Genomic DNA, 21541 nt, shown 5'->3' on the forward strand with positions numbered 1-21541 from the left:
AGTGGGATTATAAAAAAAAAACAATAGACTGTGAATGAAAATAAATGGTTTATTTAAAGCTCATTCTGAGTCACTTGTATTTATATTTAAATATAATGTGAGTTTAAAGTTACTAAACTTGTAACATGTAATAGTTTGATGGAGCCATAAAGTTCAAAAGTACAAAATAAAGGTACATTAAATAACATCCTGGTTAAATCGTTCACATGCAGTAGCTCTTTGATTAAACTTGAACTTACTGTGTTACTTCAGAAACCACTTTACCATTATAATGTATAGACCCATGTACTATCTGCAGTACTTAAAGGTACTTCTAAGTCTCCCTGATGTTTCTGTCTGATGGACCGAAATCTGTAGAGTGCTTAAAACCTTTGCACACTCCTGAATGTACAGTTGATTTTGAGGATTTGTTCAGTGTTTGATTAATTAATGGCAGAATGATCATGTACAGGAAATGTAATGTAATATTTCCAATGTTATAAGTAACCACAGACGGAGTCTTTCTCCTGTCAGTCGTGGTCAGGGTCCGGGAAACTGTGTTTTCCTGCAAAAGAAACATCAAACATTTAGTGAATAAATAATATTAACAGAAAAATGCAGGTTTATTGATTCAGACTAAACTCTGGACCAGATGTTTGGTGACATACTGAGAATATAACATTGTGTAAAAGCTGCATCCCTACAAAGCAGGAAATAGTTAATTAACTCTGACAAGGAGGTTATGCTTTCTGTTTGTTTCAGTTTATTTTGCAGGATTACGCAGAAACTACAAAACTGATTGTTTTACTTGCAGAATTTTACTTTACAGCATATTACACAAACAAACAATAAGTTGACACAGAGACACTGTGTGCTAACTCAATTTGAATCACAAGTGAAGACATGTGTGACTAAGTCTGACCATCAACTCCGTCAGATGTATTGAACGCCCTGTCAGCATCGTCACCTTTCAGAAGCTCCTTCAACATCTCGTCATCTGGAATCACTGACAAGAGGGAGCAACACGGGGGCTGTCAGTGACACATCCAGAGATCTTGGTTGATAAGACAGGTTTAAGTGTGTTTAAAGGGTTCACACACACACACACACACACACACACACACACACACACACACACACACACACACACGTACCTTGATTGTCTGTAGCATCATCGGATACCCCTTTGGGCAGGAACGAAAAGGTAATGAGCAGGATCACAAGGGCAAGGAGCATGATTATGACCTTAGTTTTCATTTTCTGCAGGAGGAAACTCAGGCTTCAGTAAATGCAAACCCCCGTCCGTCAATTTAAGATAAACAAAAGAAAGTTACCAGCCACAGATCAGATAAACGATAGCTCACCTCTCTTGTTAAATGCAGCAGCAGTTGTCTGAACCTGGGTCTGTCACGCTGAGGCTACTGTTTGTGGTGTGTCAGTTGCTGAACAATGGCGTGAAGGGCGTGAGGCACGGTGTGTCTGAAGCATGCAAACAATCCACCCGGTTCAGTTCAAGACAAAGACAAGCCACTGTGCTCGCACGACGTGGATTAACTGGATTGACCACATTCTCTCTAACATGCAAAAGTTTTCTTAAGGTTAAATAAATGACAACGTTAAAGAAAGTGAATCCTCTATCTTTATCGAATCTGCTCCAAAGGTTCGTCCCACATACCTCGTGGAACGATGGCACACGGACGGTCCGCTCCTGTTTACCAGATCTGGGGCCACACATAAGCCACGGCAATTCAGCATGTTAACCAAAGGTAACCTGAATTTGTTTTGAGCTATTTGGCCTGTGTGTGTGTGTGTGTGTGTGTGTGTGTGTGTGCATATGTCAGACTCAACCACTTAGATATCCGAGCTCAGGTTTATTCACTCTTCTCTACAGAAGAAAAATATTTAATATTACAGAACATAAAGAAACATCGGTAACCACTGTTCCTAATAAATATACATGAAGGTTGATGTCAAAATTAAACACAGAGTGTTTTCATGTCAGACGATTACAAACCATTTACGTAGAGAGAATACAGAACAGTGCTATTCCGGCTGATAACAGATGTGGGGACAGATGTGCGGGAGAAAACTGGAAAACACTTCTCTACAGTCATACTAGAAAAGGAATCAGGCTCGTTCTCAAATAACCATAATATTCATGTCAATACGACTCTGATGATCTTTACATTTGAGTTTACCTCTAATCTAAGAAAACCTTAAAGTACTCTGCACCTCTCACAAACAAAGTTCATCAACGCCGAGATTACACTTCGAAACTTCTTGTGCGTGCGTTGTGTGAAAAAGATGAAGGTCATCTGCAGCACCCTCTAGTGGAGGATTGTAAAACAAACAGTGTGTTCGTTGTTTAAAACTAAACGACTATAAAAGTTTGAAGATGGAAATTTGTGTAGATACATATAAACAACATATACACTTACAACACTTCATGATGTTATTGGAAGTTATTGTGGAAGAGTGATTTAATTAAAATGTTCACGTAACTGTCTGTGCCTTTTAAAAATACTTTTTTGAATTCAGTGTAAAAATGCAGGAAAAAAAAAAGACTGCGCATCATTTGTTGTGTCTGAAACATTGAGGGTGCAGAAAGGTATTTTCTTTTTTGTGCAAAATGTATTTGTACACCAAGTAGCCGACCTAAAAACGTAATCTTAATAAAATAGTTAAGTTATCAAAGAATTAAAATACGAAGAGGAATTGTCGCAGTTTGAAGGTTGAAACTGAAAACGATCATCATTATTATTTTCTTAAATTTTTATAATGTTTAGAAACCACTTTATCTTCTGGTTAGTTTGAATAGACTATACATATAATTTCCTTAAAGTCAGTATCATGTTTTCCAAATTCCAGACGTGTATTATGCAGCTTTTAGTCTATTTTATCATCGATTAACAAATTAGCTTAAGGTTCATCTAACTGTACTACTACCGAAAAATGTTTTCGTGAAATAAACCCTCATGTGTGAAAGAAATAGTTACAAAGGGAAAAATGAATTCTTATTTTGAACTGAGTGAAAGTGATCGTGAACGTTACATCAGGAAGGAGGAAATAAAAGAAGAAAAAATGATGGAACGGAAAACAAAAAGGAAAAGAGCGGATAGAGGAGAAGAGAGAGTTAAAAATTTAAAAAAGAGAAAGAGTGATCTAAAGATGAGGTATCACAATACAACCCAAATAATTATCGACATTTTCACCAAAACTGACAACATCATGACTCTGACGGTTAAAAACCAGACGATACACTGAAGGTCGTGAGTCGACAGGAGGAAGCTGACGGTGGATTAACAGCTGGAAACACTCGATATGTGATGAAACGGATAAATCGACTCAGATCTGTCATCAGACTTCATTCAACAGGGTTTGATGGTGAAAAGATCAGAAAACCAACACGTGACGACAGAACCAGACATTTGACAGCGCAGAGCGCTGCATTCATTGCATTTCGATTATTATATTTATGGCTACAATGTCCAAGCTAACAGTCTGAGGCTATTAGGCACATCTTTAAACACGGAGACAGAGTCGCACGAGGAATATTCAATAAATCAAACGACAAAAAAACCACAGGACAAACCAACCTGGACGAGTTCTTCTAAAATTACATTTGCATCGTTGTTAAAGCTGAGCCTCAAAGTGACTTCCTGCTTCAGTAACTGGTGATAGATAGTGATGTTGTCTACAGGTCTTAGTGTCTCCAGGGTAACCCGTGGTTCTGCGTCCTCTCACTTTATTCCAACGCGACTCGGAGGTGATGCGGTCGCGGCGGATTTCAGCTCCCGGGCACCGACAGCGGTGAACTATTGGTTTACGTTTGATTCTACACATGCCGCCTGGATTACGTCTTCCTCCGGTGTGTCGGACAAAACATTGATGTGTACAAAGTCATGCTGGATCGTTAACGGTTAAATGTTCAGTTAAAGAAAAGCGGGTGGTTGAAATCGAATCGGTGACTAGAAGCTTTGATTCAAGAGTCAAAGACAAACGTTTCAACTCTCACTGAACACCTCACCAAAACTTTTCACTGCCGCTAAAAGTTTTTCTTCGCTGTTTCGTAAATTTGCTCAATTTGAATGTTTTCGACAGGCAATAATTTATATGTTCAATTTAAATCTACTACACAGAACTGTTGCTTTTAAAAAAGACTGGATGACGTACCGGCTCCCCTATAGCAACGCCAAAACATCTCAATCGCCCCCTGGTGGCTGGCTATAGAATAGGTCGTAAACTCCACCGCCCCCATGCTAGCAGATGGATCCCCAATTTTACCTCAAATTAATGTTTCACCTACAAATGTACATTTCTACAAAGTTCGGTTTAAATCGATTCATCAAGGACATTTTCAGAAGATTCTTCGACATTGAAAACAACAGATTCTTATTCTCTGCATCTGATGAATTCACTTAACCAACATGCGATCATTTTTGCTTTTGCAGCTGCGAAGATGTTTGCAAAGCTGAAAACAACATCCACTCCTCCGGTGAACAGTGCGTTAAGGTCTACAGTTTCATGTGTTGCATCAACCCTCAACTCAACCTCGTCAGGAAGGAGGGTCCGAGCTACATTTTGCTGCTGGGGGGGGGGTGTCCAGTTACCGCACTGATATTTAAAGCAGATTCCTTTGACAGGAGCAGTTCCGACAATTTGTACAACAGTGGACGAGAGGAATTAGTTTGGATCGCGTGGTCTCATCACAAGGTCGCTCTCCTAAAGATGCGACCACCTCTAAACACGACAGAGACGAGGAATCAGTGGTGGAGTAAATCATCACCACAGTTTAAATATCCAGACTATCAGAACGTGGGGGGGGGGGGGGGGCCTCTGTGTGCTTGTGTACACCTTAAACTACACTAACCACACTGATACTGTTCACACTCTTTCTCCGACAAAGACTCTACAAAGTCAGCTTCACTTTAATCCACAGAGAACGATGGTTAAAATGTTTTGTAGCAGGAATTCAGCTTAAAATCCAAACATGACATGTGACCGTTCTAATAATAACAACGATAAAAACCGTTAACAGTCCAAAAAGTTTTAAAAGTCCGACAGCGCATTTAGGTCACGTTGAAGAAAAAAAGATTTTTCCAACAAAGTCGTTATTTAAGGAGAAATATTGCAAGAATGAAGTCGTAACTGAGAAGAAATATCAGGAAGAAATATTTATATCATCATGTGGAATATGAGGTACTAAATTTTATCTTTAAGAATAAAGTGCCAATGTTACAAGGAAAAAGTTTTATCCGAAGCAAGTCGTAGTATAACGAGACACATTTTTCATTTGAGGAGTAGAAGAATCCATTCTCGTGGGAATTTCAATGCTTCTGGATCGAAAAGTCCTCATTTAAAAAAAGGCTGATCTTCTGATATGAACCCTCTAGAATCACACGAACCTCAGATTAGACTTTATTCTCGTAAAATTACGTTTATTACGACTTTAGTTTCATAATATTACGACTTTATTCTTGTAAAAAATAACTATTTTCTCATAATGTTGCTTTTTTATTCTCCAAATCTCTTTTTTTTCCTTCAACATGGCTCTTATATACTTTATATTAACTTAAAATAAAACTAGAAACTACACAATAGTGTTTTAACAGATGGAGAAATTGTCAAAATCAGCATCACTGGGATGAAGTTTGAGTCGTTTCAGAAACTGTTCAACACGATAACATGTGAGTTTTTGTCCAGGAACAAACTGCAGGTTGAAGACTGGAGTCCCGGCTGAGTCAGTCCACTGAGACGCTGACGTTCAGCCTCATCAGGTGTTAGCAACTGTGTGGCAGATGTGTGCATCTCATTAGTGTCCATTGTTTGGTGTCACAGCTGCTCCTGTAACTGCCATTTTGTGCCTCACACCACAAGTGTTGTTGTTGCTTCAACCGGGGACAAGCACCAGCGCAGGTGAAAGAAACAAATCAAGCGTCCTACAAGATGTGGCTCGCCCCCGGTTGCTGGGAGCCGCCATCGTCCCCCCTGTGTGACTGGTGTTTATAAAGGTCACACGGCATGAGGGGGAGCGGGTGTCCCTGCTCGGCCAGCACAGACTCATATGGCGGCGCTGCCTCCAGGGGGAAGGAGATGGATGCGATGTGTTGATGCTCCTGAAGTCCCAGCGGGTAGTTGGAGGGGGAGAACCAGCCAGCGCTGGCTGAGGTCTCTCCGCAGTACGGAGAAGGATCCGGGCTGGTGCGGCCGGGCTGCTCCTCCTGCTCTGGCCCTCGCTGGCAGGGGTCAAACAGGGAGTAAGGGGGAGGGTCATCTGTGGGGATGTAGATCTGAGTCAAGCCAGGGCCGACGCACTCGTCGTAACTAGAGAAGTGAAAACAAAAATGAAATGATTATTGCTATGAATTGAATATGAATGCTCTTTGGGTTCTTTGTTTCCTGTTTTATTTTGAAGCTTCTTTCCTTGTGTGGCTTTACTTCCTGTCTTTGTCTTGTGATTGTTTCTAATGTGTTTCACCTGTTTTCCATTAATCTTCCTCCTCATATAGTCTCTGTGTTTCTCTTTGTCTTCATCACTTTGTCTCTGTGTCTCCTTCATGTGTCTTGTTCTGTTGCCTGAGTTTTCCCCTTGATGGTTGATTTACTGCTTTACGTCGTATGAGAGACTTTTGTTGATCGAGTCCTCTTGTCACCTGCGGTCGTTTCCTGATTTAAATGTAACAGATGCTTTTCAAACTCAAACCTCATTTCTCATAAATCCTGTTTGTCACTTCAAGAAGCAACAAAGACTCAGGATTTATCGTGGTAGCAGACGTGACGTAATGAAGAGAATGCAAAGGTCTAGTGAGGGAAAAGATGAGGCTGCTGGAAATATCAAAACTTTCCTCAGAAATATAAAATGAATTCAATATAACCTAAATAATGTATTAACTTACAATATGACAAAAAAAGTAACGCTGTCTGGCCTGAACATTTCCAGCAACACGAAAGATAAGTGTGTGTGCAAACCTCTGCAGCAACAAAATGAAGGAGAAATCTTTAATATTGGTGGATAAAGTAAAATGAACCTTCACCGAGCTCCGTTTGTATGTTTGTTTGAGACTATTACATTTTGGTACGGCTCTGGGAACAGGTTAATTTCTGAGGGACAAATTCAAAGATGATAAAAAAACTCATATTGGGAGCTGAGATCCACGAGGGTGTGTACATCTACTACAGGAATATACCAAAGCAAACATGAGATACTGTTTGTTTTAAATATAAATACATGCATCACCATCAACACAGATTCTAACCTACGGGGCATCAGTGACATAATACGCGAACCTTAACCCTCAAACAGCTCAGTGGAAAAGTGAGGACCGTTCAAAATGTCCTCACTCTGTCGGGTCTATTCTTACAATGGTCCTCACAAAGACATAAGTACAGGAAGACACACACACACAGCCTCCGTCCTCCTTCCTGCTGTGTTGGCAGATTCCCAACACACTTCCCTGATGAACTCCTCCAGCAGCCCCAGAGGTCAGGCTTCTAACAGCCTCCTCCTCCTCCAGCAGAGAGGAGCGAGAGAATTTATATATATATATATATAGAAAACACGAAATCCAATAGAAAACAGAATTATAAAATAATGGTGGATGATGATAGCGGCACAGGAAGCAGAAAATCAAGAGTAACTCAATCAGAGCAGTGGTTAACTCTATCAGTCTGCTGCTGCTGTGTGTGTGTGTGTGTGTGTGTGTGTTGAGTTGAGGTGTTGCTTCTTCCTCCATTACTTCTCTTACATCTTTTTTTTTTCTTGTGCACTCTCTCCATCTCCTTCACTACCCTGTGTGAGTGCGTGCGCTCATGCGGCAGCATTTTCTTAAAGTTAATGTTAGAGTTTGAATGTGTGTGTGTGTGTGTGTGTGTGTAGTTTTTTGTTAAGTGTGTGTGTGTAGGAGAGAGATGGGAGAGACGAGGGTGGGGGGGGCTGGGGAGAGGAATCTATTTTTGCCTTGAACTGAGGACGAGGCTCAGTCAGAATGATCTAATGTCCGCTGCTCGTCGTCTCACACACAAACACACACACTTCAAACATTGCTGAAAGGATATAGTTCTTGAAGTGTGACCCTGTGCGTCAGCGACACAGTATAAATCAGTTTAATTACATGTTTCAATTAATCATAAAACAGTTATCATTATCCACAGTGAAGCCAAATCAAGACAAGTATCAACCCTGTGATATGTCTCACGTCACTGCGTTTGTTTTGTTTCCTGAGGGAACTGTTGGGCCTTGGCGGAGCCATGCACGCTACTGAGTTCATGCTAGTTTTAATTTTAAATAATGTCTCTTCACCCTCACACACCGACCGAACCACCGGGGGCAGCTTCAAACAGCTGATTGTTTTTCTTCATGCTTTGGGGAAACTGACCTCAAACGCTGGCGTCAATGAGGCGCGTCGAGGTGAAAATTGGAGACGAGGGTGTTTCAGAGGTGTTGTAACACACTGCTAATCCCCGGGTCCTCGCTCTCTCAGGAGTCGCAAGCTCCTCCGCTCCCTTGAGGACTTCTGCCATATGTGTCTGCAAAACCGTCGCACTGGGTTGTGTTTTAAAAGTGCGTGTGAATTAGCTTGTTGTGGCTGAGTAAAAGTAATTTGTCCCCTTTGAGACACATGGTGGACACGCTCAGGAGCTGGAGCTTGTCTCTTAGTGGTTTCTGTGCTTGTCCACATGTTTGGTCATGACAGAGAGGGATAAAGTAGAAGTCAGATACACGCAGGTCAGGAGAAAAGGAGGACCTCTGGCTTGTGTTCATGCTTTGGTTGTGACGCTCGACAAAGCTGAACAACTCTAGCTGCAGCATATGGTCCTCTGTGTGTGTGTGTGTGTGTGTGTGTGTGTGTGTGTGTGTGTGTGTGTGTGTGTGTAAAGCTGGCATGTCCCTGTTCTCTCGCCTGTGGAGTAAGAACCATATAGATGCTGCATTCACAGGTGTGTGTGTGTGTGTGTGTGTGTGTGTGTGTGTGTGTGCACTATGTGGCTCATGCCAAAGCTGATCTGATTTCTCAGCTTAAAACATCTCCCAACATGAATTCTCCATTTTGACTCTACAACAGTTCAAAGAAGGTTTTAGACGAGGTTTGACCGGATTAGATGACGACTGGCTCCAGAATAAAAAGTCTCGTGTCTCCTGTATCTGTAAATCTGACCGTGTTCATTTCCCTGCGCTCCATCTCTCCCCACCACCTGTCCACGGCAACATTTCAGTCATTCTACAAGACGACAGGACAACAAGTGGACGGAAGAGATCAGTGTTGTTGTCGACATTCTATTATTGAGCTTCTATCACTGCTCTCACCTTCTCTCAGCTTCTCCATCTTTCACTGTCACATGTGCTGCGAGGAGCTGATCCTCGCTCTCAGACGTAATCCTCTCTCCAGAGCTAATGTATTGTCACAGTGTGGACGAGACGTGACGTGTGAGAACGGCCTCTCATAAAGATTGAATGTAAAAAAAATTATATTGCTAGTTCAATGCAAGACGCCCGACCAAAGGACAGGAAGTACGGGAAGAAATGTCAAAGAAGAACTGACCGTCCACATGTCAAGATGCATTTAATGGCATCAGAGATCACACGTGTTATAATAAAGTATTATATTATCACAACCTCACAACTCTACACTCTGTGCTGCCTTTCAGTCGATGCATTGCTTAACAACCATGCCAACGTAAAGCACGTTTGAAATATAAAATATATATATGATGTATATATATATATATTATTATACGATTTGTTTACAGCTTGTTTTACTGCCCTAAAGTGGCTGAGAATCAGTTCCCATCATGGATATAAATAAAACCCTGTAGTTGTCGATGCACATTTTTCTAAACTTTGTGCGCTTATATTCTAAGAAAGGACATTAGTGTGTGTGTGTGTGTGTGTGTGTGTGTGTGTGCTTGCCCATGCAGCTTCTCCCTGAGAGGAAGCAGAAGCTTTCAGTCTCCGCAGGTGAGATGCTGATCCGCGAGTGTGAGTTTTTCACGGATATAGAGTGTGTGTGTGTGTGTGTTTTGTGTGTGTGTGTGTGTGTTTGGTGTGTGTGTGTGTGTGTTTGTTGGTGTCGGAAGTGTAACATTCACAGTCTCAGTAGGTGAGTTGTTGATCTGAGTTCTCCGAGTTTCCCTCAACCATCTGTGGCCCACACACACACACACACACACACACACACACACACGTACACACGTACACACACTCTGCAGGATCGTCACATGACTGCGTCGACCTGCTTGCTGATCGGACTCCGAACCTCTTGCCAGCATAATGTTAAACACAATAGGTAGTTTGTATGTATATTGTCGTCCTGTATGTGAGTGTGTGTTTGTGTTGGCTGCCGTCCCATCCTCCAGGCCAAAGACTCCGGCTCTCACACAGGCTGTCCAGAACACTGTGGTTTCCTGCCAGAGCTCTGACGTACATCGCTAGCTCCCCTCCCTCCCTCACCTTATCTCCTTCTTTCCTTTCCTTAGTCCTCCTCCCTCCCTGTCGTAAGTCTCTTGTTTACAGTTCCACGCCCTTGTTTTTTCTGCTGAAGCTGAAGCGAGAACAAACAGTGTGTTTTGGTTTCTGTCCGGCTCATCAGCATGTTGATTTATGGATTCATCAGAAGTCAGGTGGTAGCCGTGATCGCAGATGGGAACATCTTCTTGGCACCTGAGCATCATTTAAACACCTCGACAAACCAAACACCAGGCGTGTCCCTCCCAGCATGATGCATTTCCCCAGTAGGATCGGTTATTTTATCCGTGTTGCAGGATAACGAAGCAACAACATGACGGGAGCTTTGGTTTTTTCCCCAGATCACAGCTGCAGCTCCAAAAATCTGCAAGAACTGAGTGATATACTGGGAATCATCATGAATCCAGGTCTTTAAAACACACAAAGAAAATCAATCACTCTGTTGGCAGTTATGGCCGTAGACTGTATAAACTGTATTCTCTCAAATGACCTGCAGAGGGCGACTCCACTGGTCAGTTTCTATAGAAGTCGATGAGAAATGCAATGGGTTAATTAAACTTGAAAAAGTTTAACATCTCAACATCCACAGTCGCGGATTAAAACAAACATTAACTCACATTTTCTTTTGCTAATTTTCAGAAAATTGTCTTTAGAGCGTTAAGAAACATTGACAAGCACAAACGTCTGCGAGAGAACAACTGAAGGAGAATCTGAACCTGATGAAACTGTTTGGTGTTAAACTGAGTCACTCTGAATACAAATGAATCAACTGTTCTGTTTCCACTTGTACCGATGAGGCAGAACGTTTTTCTCACTGTGATTTTCATCTCTGACTAAATTCTTTTCCATTGCGATGACGACTGAAGCTCAAACTTACCACAGCAGTTAGACCCATCTGCCACAACAAACTGGTGGAAGTTGAAATAATTCAATTCATTGGTTATTACTTTTAATTATCCATGGGACTGTTGGTTCATCAATATAAGACTGTGGGAATTTACGAAGGGGGGAAAATACGCTTTAGGATTCAGTGGATGCTCCAATCACAGAACATCTTAAAACCATCATGGTGATGCTGTAAGTTCATAAGTTCATAAGTTCAAAGTTTGACCAGGAGCTTTCGTCTGATGAAGAAATGAATGATCTCTTTAATGAGAAAATTATTAAATAAAATGGAAAATATAAGATATTTCCTGTCAATCGATTGAGGTGAAGTGTTTATACGACACACACACACACACACAGACACACTGCAGGTGAGGGATGTATGTGAATTATTAAAGTTGCCAATTAGACCAGTTGACATTTAGATCAAAAACACCATGACATTGGCCTTTAGCAAATGCTTTCTTTCTCTCATTCTCTCTCTCGCTTCCTCCATCACACACACACACACACACACACACAAAGGGCATCAAACGTACCGCTGCTCTCAAATACATGAATTACCACAGAAGGAGGTTCCAACCACGTGCACAGAGAGCGGTGGGGGACATGGACTGAACCGTCACTTATATTTGATATTTGACATTTGACTTCATTGAAAAGAGGAGGAATGGGCGTGTGGTGGATGATGAAAAGCTTTGAATTTAATTTTACAACACGGAAAGAAATGTGAAGCACCAAAAATACAGTTCAATGCAAAAGAAAGAAAGTTTTTCAAATGAGGCAATTACCAAAACTCATCTCAGCATAAAAACTGGATCAAGAGGTGAAGAAGGTAAATGTCTAAATAAAGAAATCAAACTCAACTCTGTGTTTTATTCCTGATTAAACCTTCACCAGGTGAAGTCCAGCAAAACTAGATTCAGACGAGCTCTTACCGTGGAGGTGAGTCTGGGTAAATGTTGACCTGCGACAGCGTCTCTCTGTACGAGTCAAAGTCCAAACCAGGAGGAAAGTCTTCTAAGCAGGTCGACCTCAGTTCTCCCACTGAACCTCCGTAAGAAAAACCATCTGGTCCTGCAGAAACAGAGATGGACCATTAGCATGTGTGTGATCTCATTTGTTGTCCACACACACAGAAGGGACAGTGAGGTGTTTCTTGTTGTTTGTTTTCCATCCATTTTAATTCTTGATCATAGTATCATCATCATGCTACCTTTAATTGTTGTCTACTTTACAAATAAGTTTTTCTTCTTTTCTAACAACTGCTGAACCGAGAAGAAGTTAACAAAACTAACAAACGCAGAAGAACCTAAAAACTGAGTTCACATCTGTTAATCAGGATCAATTTCTCGCTCTCTTATTAAAAAGCTACTTGTAGGACCAAGCGTTGCTCTGAAACTGACCGTAGCTAGCTCGCAGGTGTGGGTTGCGGAGTCGACTGTCTTTGCGCAGGCTGCCGACGATGATGGTGATGCAGGAGAGGAAGAGGACCAGACCTATAACGATCCCCGCCACCACCAGCGGAGACACCAGGAGAGACGCCTCCCCTCCCGACTCCCTCTCACTGCGGCAGTCTGGGTACTCCCCATGGCTCTGGTTGGAGCTCACTGCAGGGTGGTGGAGAAAGATGGAGGGGGGAGGGTCACTGTGGTCAGAATATATTTCAAAGATCACTTTTGACTTCTGAAAAGTTTATTAAGACTTTAAGAGACTTTAAGAGTCGTCTTGTGAAATACAATTCAAATAAACAGCTAAATTCCACACAGAGTTTTCCTGATTGATATTTTTAAGTTCAGTATTCATCTGTTGGAGCTCAGTTTTGTTCTCCACCAACTACTGAGGAAAAGATCAGGCTCTTTAGCTCCTTTCATTGAACTATATTCATCTTCTTGTTGAAAGCAAACAGTAAAATATATTAAAACTCTGTCGCTCTTATCTATAACGATTGTCAGAGCTCACAGTAGCGACACTGCACCATGAGATCATGTTACATAATTGTTGTCTTAACCTGCTCACATCTTACTCCCTCCTGCTTCTGCTCTCTCCCGCTCCCTGAGGACTCATTCCATTTCAGTGTGTGACAGATAATTAGAGCTATAGCGCACACACATACACTCTCTCTCTCTCTCTCTCGCTCTCTCTCTCTCTCTCTCAGTCGTCATCATCATCATTAGATTACAGAATGATCCTGCTCCTCTCCTCTTCTGTTTAGTGTCTCATCTGTCTGTTTGCTCGGGCCGTCCACGTCTTTCCTGTACTGTCGTCACTCTGAATCTGCGTTTGTTCGCTCACAACACATCTGAGCGAGGATGATACGGGCGAGCGTTCATTTTCTCTCTTTCACTTTGTTCACGCCAAAAAACAAAAACGTTGCGCTGTGACTCGTGATCTCTATGATGGTGAGAGCAGAATCTTTCACGTGACAAAAAGTGCATCATGTACTTACAAACATTCCTACTGTGTTATTTCTGTGTGTGTGTGTGTGTGTGTGTGTGTGTCCATTCATTACAAAGACAATTTATGTGAATTTAAATCTATATAATTATAGATCTCCTTGTGAGCTCTCTTTGGAGAGAATGAGGGAAAATGGAGTTTATGAGGACGAGATGAGAAGCGAAATAAGAGAAAATCACGTTAGCAGAGAGAGAAGGCTCAGACAAAAGCTGTGTGCGAGAGCGGACACGTCACGGAGCGAGGAGACAGGTCTGCTGGGAACCGTTTGGGGTGAGAGAACATTTCCCTCTTCTCGGGAATCTGTGTGAAACCAAATTACTGTAGACAACAGAATTACAGACGCAGACATTCAGGGAGGAGAGAGATGAGAAGTGAGCGATAGAGGAGCACAAAGAGTGAAATGAAAAAGATATTGTGAGTGTACATCATTGAGAAACCTTGATTGTTTACTCCTGCTTTATATTCAGTGCGGTGAAAGACAGAAGGAGAGAAAAAAGAGAAGCAGCGAAGGAGGCAGTTCTCGTCCGGGTCATTCAGGGAAGAAAATTACACATCTGGAAATTTCAGGACACAGTTCAAAGCATTGAAGTGTCTCATCAGGTGCATTTAACAGAAAACAAAGACAGATGTTGACTCTTTTACTTTCATATTTTGCCATTCACGGTTAAAACATCTGGAAAATCTTTTTCTTTTAGATTTTCTGTCCTTAATTTGTAGCCCAGTGTAAAATGAAGATATTAGAAATAACAGAATTCCTAAGCAAATCAGATTAAAGTAATTTTGGTTAAAACAGTAATTAAATGCTGAAAATAAAGATCTGTGTTGTTTGTGATTCCTTGTCTGAAGTTATGATGACTTAATGTCACATAAGCATATACATACACACAAAAACATTATACGTCCTGTCCTCTCTCAACTTCAACGTGAGAAGGAGAACTTAGGGAATAGAAAGAGAGGAGAGGAACGATGGACGGAGCAGACAACCACACGATAATTTGATAGATGGAAGAAGAGAGAGGAAAAGAGAGAGAGAGAGAGATAGTGTGTATGTGGTGATTGTGTTACATTTCAAAACCCTGAGGGGACCGGACAAAGCTGCACAGAGCAAACAGAAGGAGAGGAGAGAAATGTTTGTGTGTCTACATGAAAGTATTTGAATCTCCGAGTGTAAAAATATTACCTCAACACACCCATCCCATAAAATACATCAGTGGAAATGAAGAGAGAAGCAGATTAACAAGAAACCTATAAATCTCCAGTCATCGAGAATCATTAAAAGTCATAAATCTCGTTTGCCTTAATGAAATTGTCCCGTGTAAACATTCATTATGTAACACAGGTAATCCCCGAGGCAACTGGATCGCCGAACGGTCAGGGTGCGTTTGAGGAGCATGCAGGTCTCTGGTTCGATTCCTATCAGGGTTGTCAATAGCATCAATACTCTGTGTTTAAAATAATTAAATATCTGTTCATTCACTTCATACCAAAACAGATCTACAATCAGAGATTCAATCAAAGTCTGCATCTAAGAAACAATATGGAAGAAAACTGACTGATCCTCAACCTGTAGGTGTTTGTTTATTCCCTCAGCAGCTAATCTTTACATCAGTGACCTGTCGCTGTAGTGTGCTAAAGAAGTGAAGATGACCACCATGGAGATAAGAGACGTTCATGATCATGTTGTAATGATAAGAGTTAATGGCCTGGATTCTTTCTCTCTAGTTTGTGTCGGTGTATCTCTATCTGTATTTTCATATTCTTTCACCAAATGAAAAAAAATGTGATCCCACAAAACTTCAAGAAAAAGAAGTATTTCCACCCTGGTTGTTTCTTGTTGCTCGGAGGCACTTCAGCAGTGCTCATGCTTTCAGGCCTTTTAGAAACACACATCGTCCTCTATACAACACTTGATCATCGCTGTGGGTGGGCGTGTATATGCTATACTGTATGTTCATATATAATGAAACAGCAACAGTGGTAATTCACTGTGACAGCTTGTCACTAAGGCTTACTGTTGAATATGCACCCCCCTCCTACACTATATACTGTGGTGTGATACAACAGAGCACTTCATAATTCTGCTGCTGACACCAGCCCTGAGCTCAGTGTTGACCCGACACTCATTTACCGTCTTTCAATGAGCGAGAGATTCAGGTTTTCTGCTTTTGTTGTTTTTACTGTAACGACGTCCGCACTCTGACTTCTGAATCAGCTCTTTACAAACGTCTTTGCCTCCTTCCTCAGCTGACAGACGTAACAAGGAACAACCTGGCAACGCGGCCGCAGATCTGCACTGACGAGGAAACTTTTACTCAACATTGAGCATCAAGCCGCGAAGAGAGCAGCTGCAGGAGAGGTGCATTAAAGATTCTATTGGGTTCGTTCTGCAGCGACAGTGTTTTGTAGAAATCTAGAAGATATTTGTTCTCTAATGAAAAGCAAAAGAGCTGCTTGGTTTCTACAAGTACCCCTGAGAAGATTAAATACTCTGCTTAAGGTGTAAAATAATAATTCTCTGAGTTTAAAGCATCATCAGATCACTGTGCAACTGCACAGGAGCGTTTCTAGGGACTTTGGGGGCCTGCAGGCTTAAGGCACCTGAGGGGCCCCTTCATCAACTAAACTGAGACACCACTACTTTGCAAATTGTATCATTACGAAGGTGCCCATGCACATGTGGGAGTATCCATTGCTGACCACTGTAGAAGCTTGTGAAGAATCAACATATTTTTTACGAGACAACGCAATTTCTTTGCCAGAGCATTAGCATAATGTATGTTAATTGAGTGGAGGGCCCGCAGGTTTGGATTCGGTGCTGCTGGTGGTCTGCTCGCAGCGTTTTTCCCCTGAGAGATGACTTAAGTAATCACAGAAAATATACTGTAGCTAATGTAATTAGAAGTATACAAAGGGCCGTGAAGAAAAAAATGTGTTTAGTAAATATATCATATTGTCTCACACATCCCCCTGGGAGGAGAAAGCTCCAGGGATTCAAAAAGATCATTTCAATAATGAATTATGGATTAAAGTTTTACGTGGAGTTAAAGTTTGCAGGTTTTTTTTTTGAAGAGTCATCGGCCAAAAGATTCAAGATGTTTTATTTTATTTCTGTAGTTTTTAGGGTCGTTCCCTTTGTGTTAAAGGTCAGCATGTAGGTGTTGTGTGTGTGTCTCTGTGTGTGTTAATCCAGATTGGGGAAGTCACTCGGAGTCATTTATTTTTGGGTGTCACAAACTGTAAAGGTTAAGAGCCTGTGATATTGACTGCTGCTGCATTCGCTGCATCACTCTGTGCATTAGCTGCATTCATTATACAGCAGCATCAGGCAGTCACTCTGATTCAATCTGACAGCTTGTCGTTATGAGTTACAACCACCTTCTCTTCAATATGAAATATACCATAGACATGGCCGACTGTACATCCAGGCAGAAAGAGCGACTCATGACCGGACGTTCGATACCGGACGACAACAAACTCTCTATCGTGTGTCTTAAAGGACCATGCCACCTTTCCCCAAAACGCGCTGCAGGGTCTTTACAGTATGGACTCTGAGCTCTCAGCTCTATTAAACTGTGAACAAACTTTTTTATCTTTTGACTTTCGATCACTGCCTTGTTTTCCTCCATTTCCTGTTTTATTTAGAAATTATTTACAGCTTTATTTCCTGCCTCTGTCCTGTTTCCCGCCCTTGTGGTCGTCTGCACCCGTTTCTAATTTGTTTCACCTGTGTTCAATTACCCATAATCCTCCCTTGTGTATAAAGTCTCTGTTTCCCCTCAGTTGACTCCAGTCTTTCCTCAGTTTTTTTGAATATTAATTTTTTTTTTTTATATCTCTCACCTGACATCTCAGACATATTGAAGGATTTGCTTTTCTCACATGACGCCACAAATCCCAAAAATCTGATCAGAAGGTCATGAAACAAACAAACTGCTGCAAAGAGCTGCTTTGTCTCTCTATCCAGAACTGGAACTGAGCATAATCTGTGGTTCGTCCAAATTATGTGATAAACTTTGATTTAACGTTTTCTACTGCACAGTTTTCATATCGGGACGTGTGAGGCCGCTGCTGGGACCTGGCTCCTCTCTCACTCTCCTGATTCACAACAGCTTCTCCCTGTTTATCCCCACAGGCTGAGAAACCTTCTCACACAGCGACTGCACCCGACCTGGAGCTGGATTTGCTTCAACTAGCTGATTGAATTCACCTCTCAGCCGGTATCGTTATTGTGGCATTACACTATTGCTCAACATTGCATTAGGGGATTTCTATTTGAGACGGTTATTGAGACGTGAGCCTTCAGGATGTCCCCAGAGGAGAGAAGTTTCACTCTACTGCAAATAAATATGTCTTCCCTTCTTTTCTTTTGCAAGTGGCCAATTAGTTATCAAATGACAGCTTAACACGCTGAATATTTAAGACCTTGATACAAGTGCGTCTGTGAGAATACACCCTGTGTTTCCTACATGCACATATTTCTTTTTTGTTGCGTTCAGCATCAGCAGCGGGATGACCTCCAGCCTGCGAACCTCTGGGGATGCCACAGATATTCCACTGCTTGCAGAAACGTTGTTGTCCCGCTTTGCTGACACGTGAACAGTCTCGGCACTAAAAATATCGCTTTCAGAAAGACTCAAGTAAAACATGACTGTTTCTACGGAGGGAAAAAACCGAGCATAGGTGTCGGGAGGTATACGCAGCTTCTGCACGAACACTGTGCATTACGATAACATGAAGAGAATGAGTTCAGTTTTCAGTTTCACATTAAGTAAGATGTTTGGGATCAACTCTGAAGCTCAGGTTTTATATCGACGTTGATCTGAACTTTGCAGGATTTTCAGTGAAATATGTAAACGGCATCTTAATTTGCAGATGTCATTGTGGCTGTGACATAAAGTGACAGACGTGATCTCTTCACTTGTGCATCGTGCTGGAAAACCCCTCCTCCGTCCTACAGCCTGGTCAGAGGACACCAGCCTCTCACATGCACATCCCTCCTGTCTCTCTCTCTCTCTCTCTCTCTTCCCTGTCTCTCTGCTCGCCTCACTTTGCGCTCTCCGATCTTCCCTGTTGTCATACTGAACAGACGCCAGGAGGACTTCAGTGCTGCAGGAGCGAGGACACTGGCCATTAAACAATCATGTTGGATTACCACTGAAGCAGGAAGAGGAGGAGACGACGAAAGGGAAAAAAAGAGGAGGACCTGAAGTCAGAAGTATAAAATCCCTCGCAACAAAATAAAATGTCCTGTTGTTATGTAAAGAGTAATGTCACAGCAGGGCTTTAAAGCAATTCTTTTGCTGCTAACATTTCAAAGGAAACATGATTCTCATAATTCAATTATTATTAGTAATTAGTGTTCACATGCTCTAATGTTAAGAAAACATCACTGTCCTCATAGTGTCCGATGCTGCCGCTCCTCTTTTCAGCCTCTGTCTCAAACATTTTATTTTAGGTCCTGTCTCTTTAAGGCGCCCCTCCCGATAAAGCCCAGCCTGCTCTGATTGGGTAGCTGGTCCACTCTGTTGTAATTGGTCAAACAATCAAATTAAACTCACTAAACATAAATTGTCCAGCAACAAAAACCTTTTTATGTGCTCGCCCAGCTACACGTCTCCTGTTCATGTGTCAGTCCTCAGTCTCCTCATGTGTGTGACCTCGTGGCAGCTCTCTCAGGAGTAATCAGCCAACGCCATCACGCTGTTTACCCCCCTGGTAGCTCGAGGTGTTCCCTGAGCCAACTGCGTCACAGCCAACGCTTCGCGTGCAGTTCGACTCTCGCGTGGTCGATTCAACTTGTCCACCATTGTAGTTTGCATGGTGAGCCCAGATGGAGGACACCCTGGTAGTCGCGGGGTTGAACCAGCTGGTATGATGTGTCTGAAATTATGCAATGCTCTGCTGCTTTGACTGAAATGACTGATTTAAGATCTAAACAGAAGGCAGGGCGTGAATACAGTACTTAAAGTTTGTAGTAAGTATCTATCCCCTGTGTAAAGGCTCATTTACTGTGGGCGAGTGGGAACAATTATACCGCAAAACGAAAGTAAAACAAAAGTACGCCTTTGGCAAAGTGAAGAAAATTTAGTGAATTGCAGATGTGTTTCTTTTTTTCCTTTGAGTAGTGTAGAATCTGTATACACACACACACACACACACACACACACACACACTGAATCCCCCCTCCTCAGGCTTGACGCCGTGTCAAGGTTGACAACACATCCAGATGACTGGCAAGTGCAGTGGTTTGAATCGAGTGAGTACGAGGTCGGGATGAGTCACACACTTTGCTGACTGCAGGCTGAAACAAACTATGCTGTTTATTTAAATGATAGGTGGTGTTTGATGTTGACGGACAGAGACTAAGCGACCGCAAAGAGACGCAAAGATTCACAAATCAGCCGCAGAGAGAAACATACCAACCACATAGATATGAAGCGACCGCAAAGAGGCAACAAGCGGCTGCAAAGATACATAACCTGACCGCGAAGAGACGGAGAGTTTGGAGCATAGAGACACGCGTCCACCTGGTGTTTCATCTCCTCCAGGAACACTGCACCAGCACAGCAGATGGCAGTGATGCACCTTGACGTTGGTTACCATCCCCCGATAAACCAAACAAAGAAGAACAACTACAGACTCAAAATAACCAAAGAGAGATGCAATGATTACGACCTGCAGACTTCAGGGGTGTGAATAAATAAACACGTCACAATATAAATTTTAAAAAAATCCACGTTGAATCCACCGAGCTTCAGAATCACCTGACAGTAAATCCTCCGAGCCTCCGTCATGTGGGCGGAGCAGTCCTCTCGTTATCACAGAACACTCGCACTCACATCACTGTTAAATGAGGATGTGTATTTAGATGAGGTTGTATGTGGGTCACAAAACATCGGTGTGTGGATATGGGTCAGAATACATCACACATCCCCTTAATCTCTCTCTCTCTCTCTCTCTCTCTCTCTCTCCCATGTGGGATAGATGGCAGAGAGACAGATTATCACACCCTGCTGGCCCACATTCCTGCCTTCCCCTCGTTTAATCATACACCTCTTTTCTCACTCGTTCCCCCCACCTCGTCGCTGCTGTTGCGCTAACACTCGTTTGTGCCGTTTATCTCCGGTAAACGTCTGACCCACCAATCGGACCTGATTCTGATTTCAGCGCCGCGTGTGAAATGCGGGAATTCTGATTCTGACGTGTTCGGTTTTCAGAGCAGTGTGGTTTCATATGACGTCGCTCATGGTTGTGTTATCTGCTTTGTCAGCGAGTGCAATGAAGACAGATGAACACATGCTACAGATAAATACAGAGAGTTAAACTGTGTTGAGTTTGAATCCACATCTCTTCAGGTTCCGGTGAGTTTCACATGAGGCATTACGGTTTTAAACTTAAGTGACAATTTATGATTAGATTCCACTTTCTTCACTGAGGCACATCCACTCTACGTTTAGCTTTAAGATCACAGTTGCTATGTTTACGCCCGCCGACCACACCACTGAAGCTTCAAGGACCTAAAACAGAGAAGTTTGGAAACTTTGCTCGATGATCGACAAATGTCATACTTATGGAAACAACTGTTCAATTATGCAACACTAGAATTGTTGAAAAATAAATGATCAGACTGAGTTGGGCTTAAATTATAGAATCTGGTGCAGTAAATTGTCGTTCAAACACTTGTGCATTGTTGTCTGTGCAAAGCTACACTAAACAAATCATGGAATACAATACATATTGATTTATCTACTCATTTAA

The 21541-nt window shown here is 42.1% G+C and overlaps 1 protein-coding gene and 1 long non-coding RNA gene across 2 annotated transcripts in view; both read right to left on the minus strand.

Moving 5' to 3' along the window:
• Positions 1–35: 35 nt before the first annotated feature.
• On the minus strand, positions 36–1774 carry LOC138413707 (uncharacterized). The gene is made up of 5 exons (XR_011246120.1): positions 1655–1774; positions 1344–1458; positions 1134–1239; positions 902–985; positions 36–544 (listed from the first exon to the last, which is right to left on the minus strand). It is a non-coding gene; the product is annotated as an uncharacterized lncRNA (long non-coding RNA).
• A 4009-nt stretch (positions 1775–5783) lies between these two features.
• bean1 (brain expressed, associated with NEDD4, 1) overlaps positions 5784–21541 on the minus strand; it is a 29618-nt gene continuing 13860 nt past the window's right edge. The window contains exons 3-5 of the mRNA XM_069539128.1: positions 12733–12936; positions 12265–12403; positions 5784–6303 (exon numbers count right to left, since the gene is read on the minus strand). Of these exons, the coding sequence (XP_069395229.1) occupies positions 5919–6303; positions 12265–12403; positions 12733–12936 (728 nt within the window). The 3' untranslated portion in view covers positions 5784–5918. The remainder of the gene's footprint in view (positions 6304–12264; positions 12404–12732; positions 12937–21541) is intronic.

This window comes from Paralichthys olivaceus, chromosome 14 (genome assembly GCF_024713975.1).
Source record: "Paralichthys olivaceus isolate ysfri-2021 chromosome 14, ASM2471397v2, whole genome shotgun sequence".
Classification (NCBI taxonomy): domain Eukaryota; kingdom Metazoa; phylum Chordata; class Actinopteri; order Pleuronectiformes; family Paralichthyidae; genus Paralichthys; species Paralichthys olivaceus.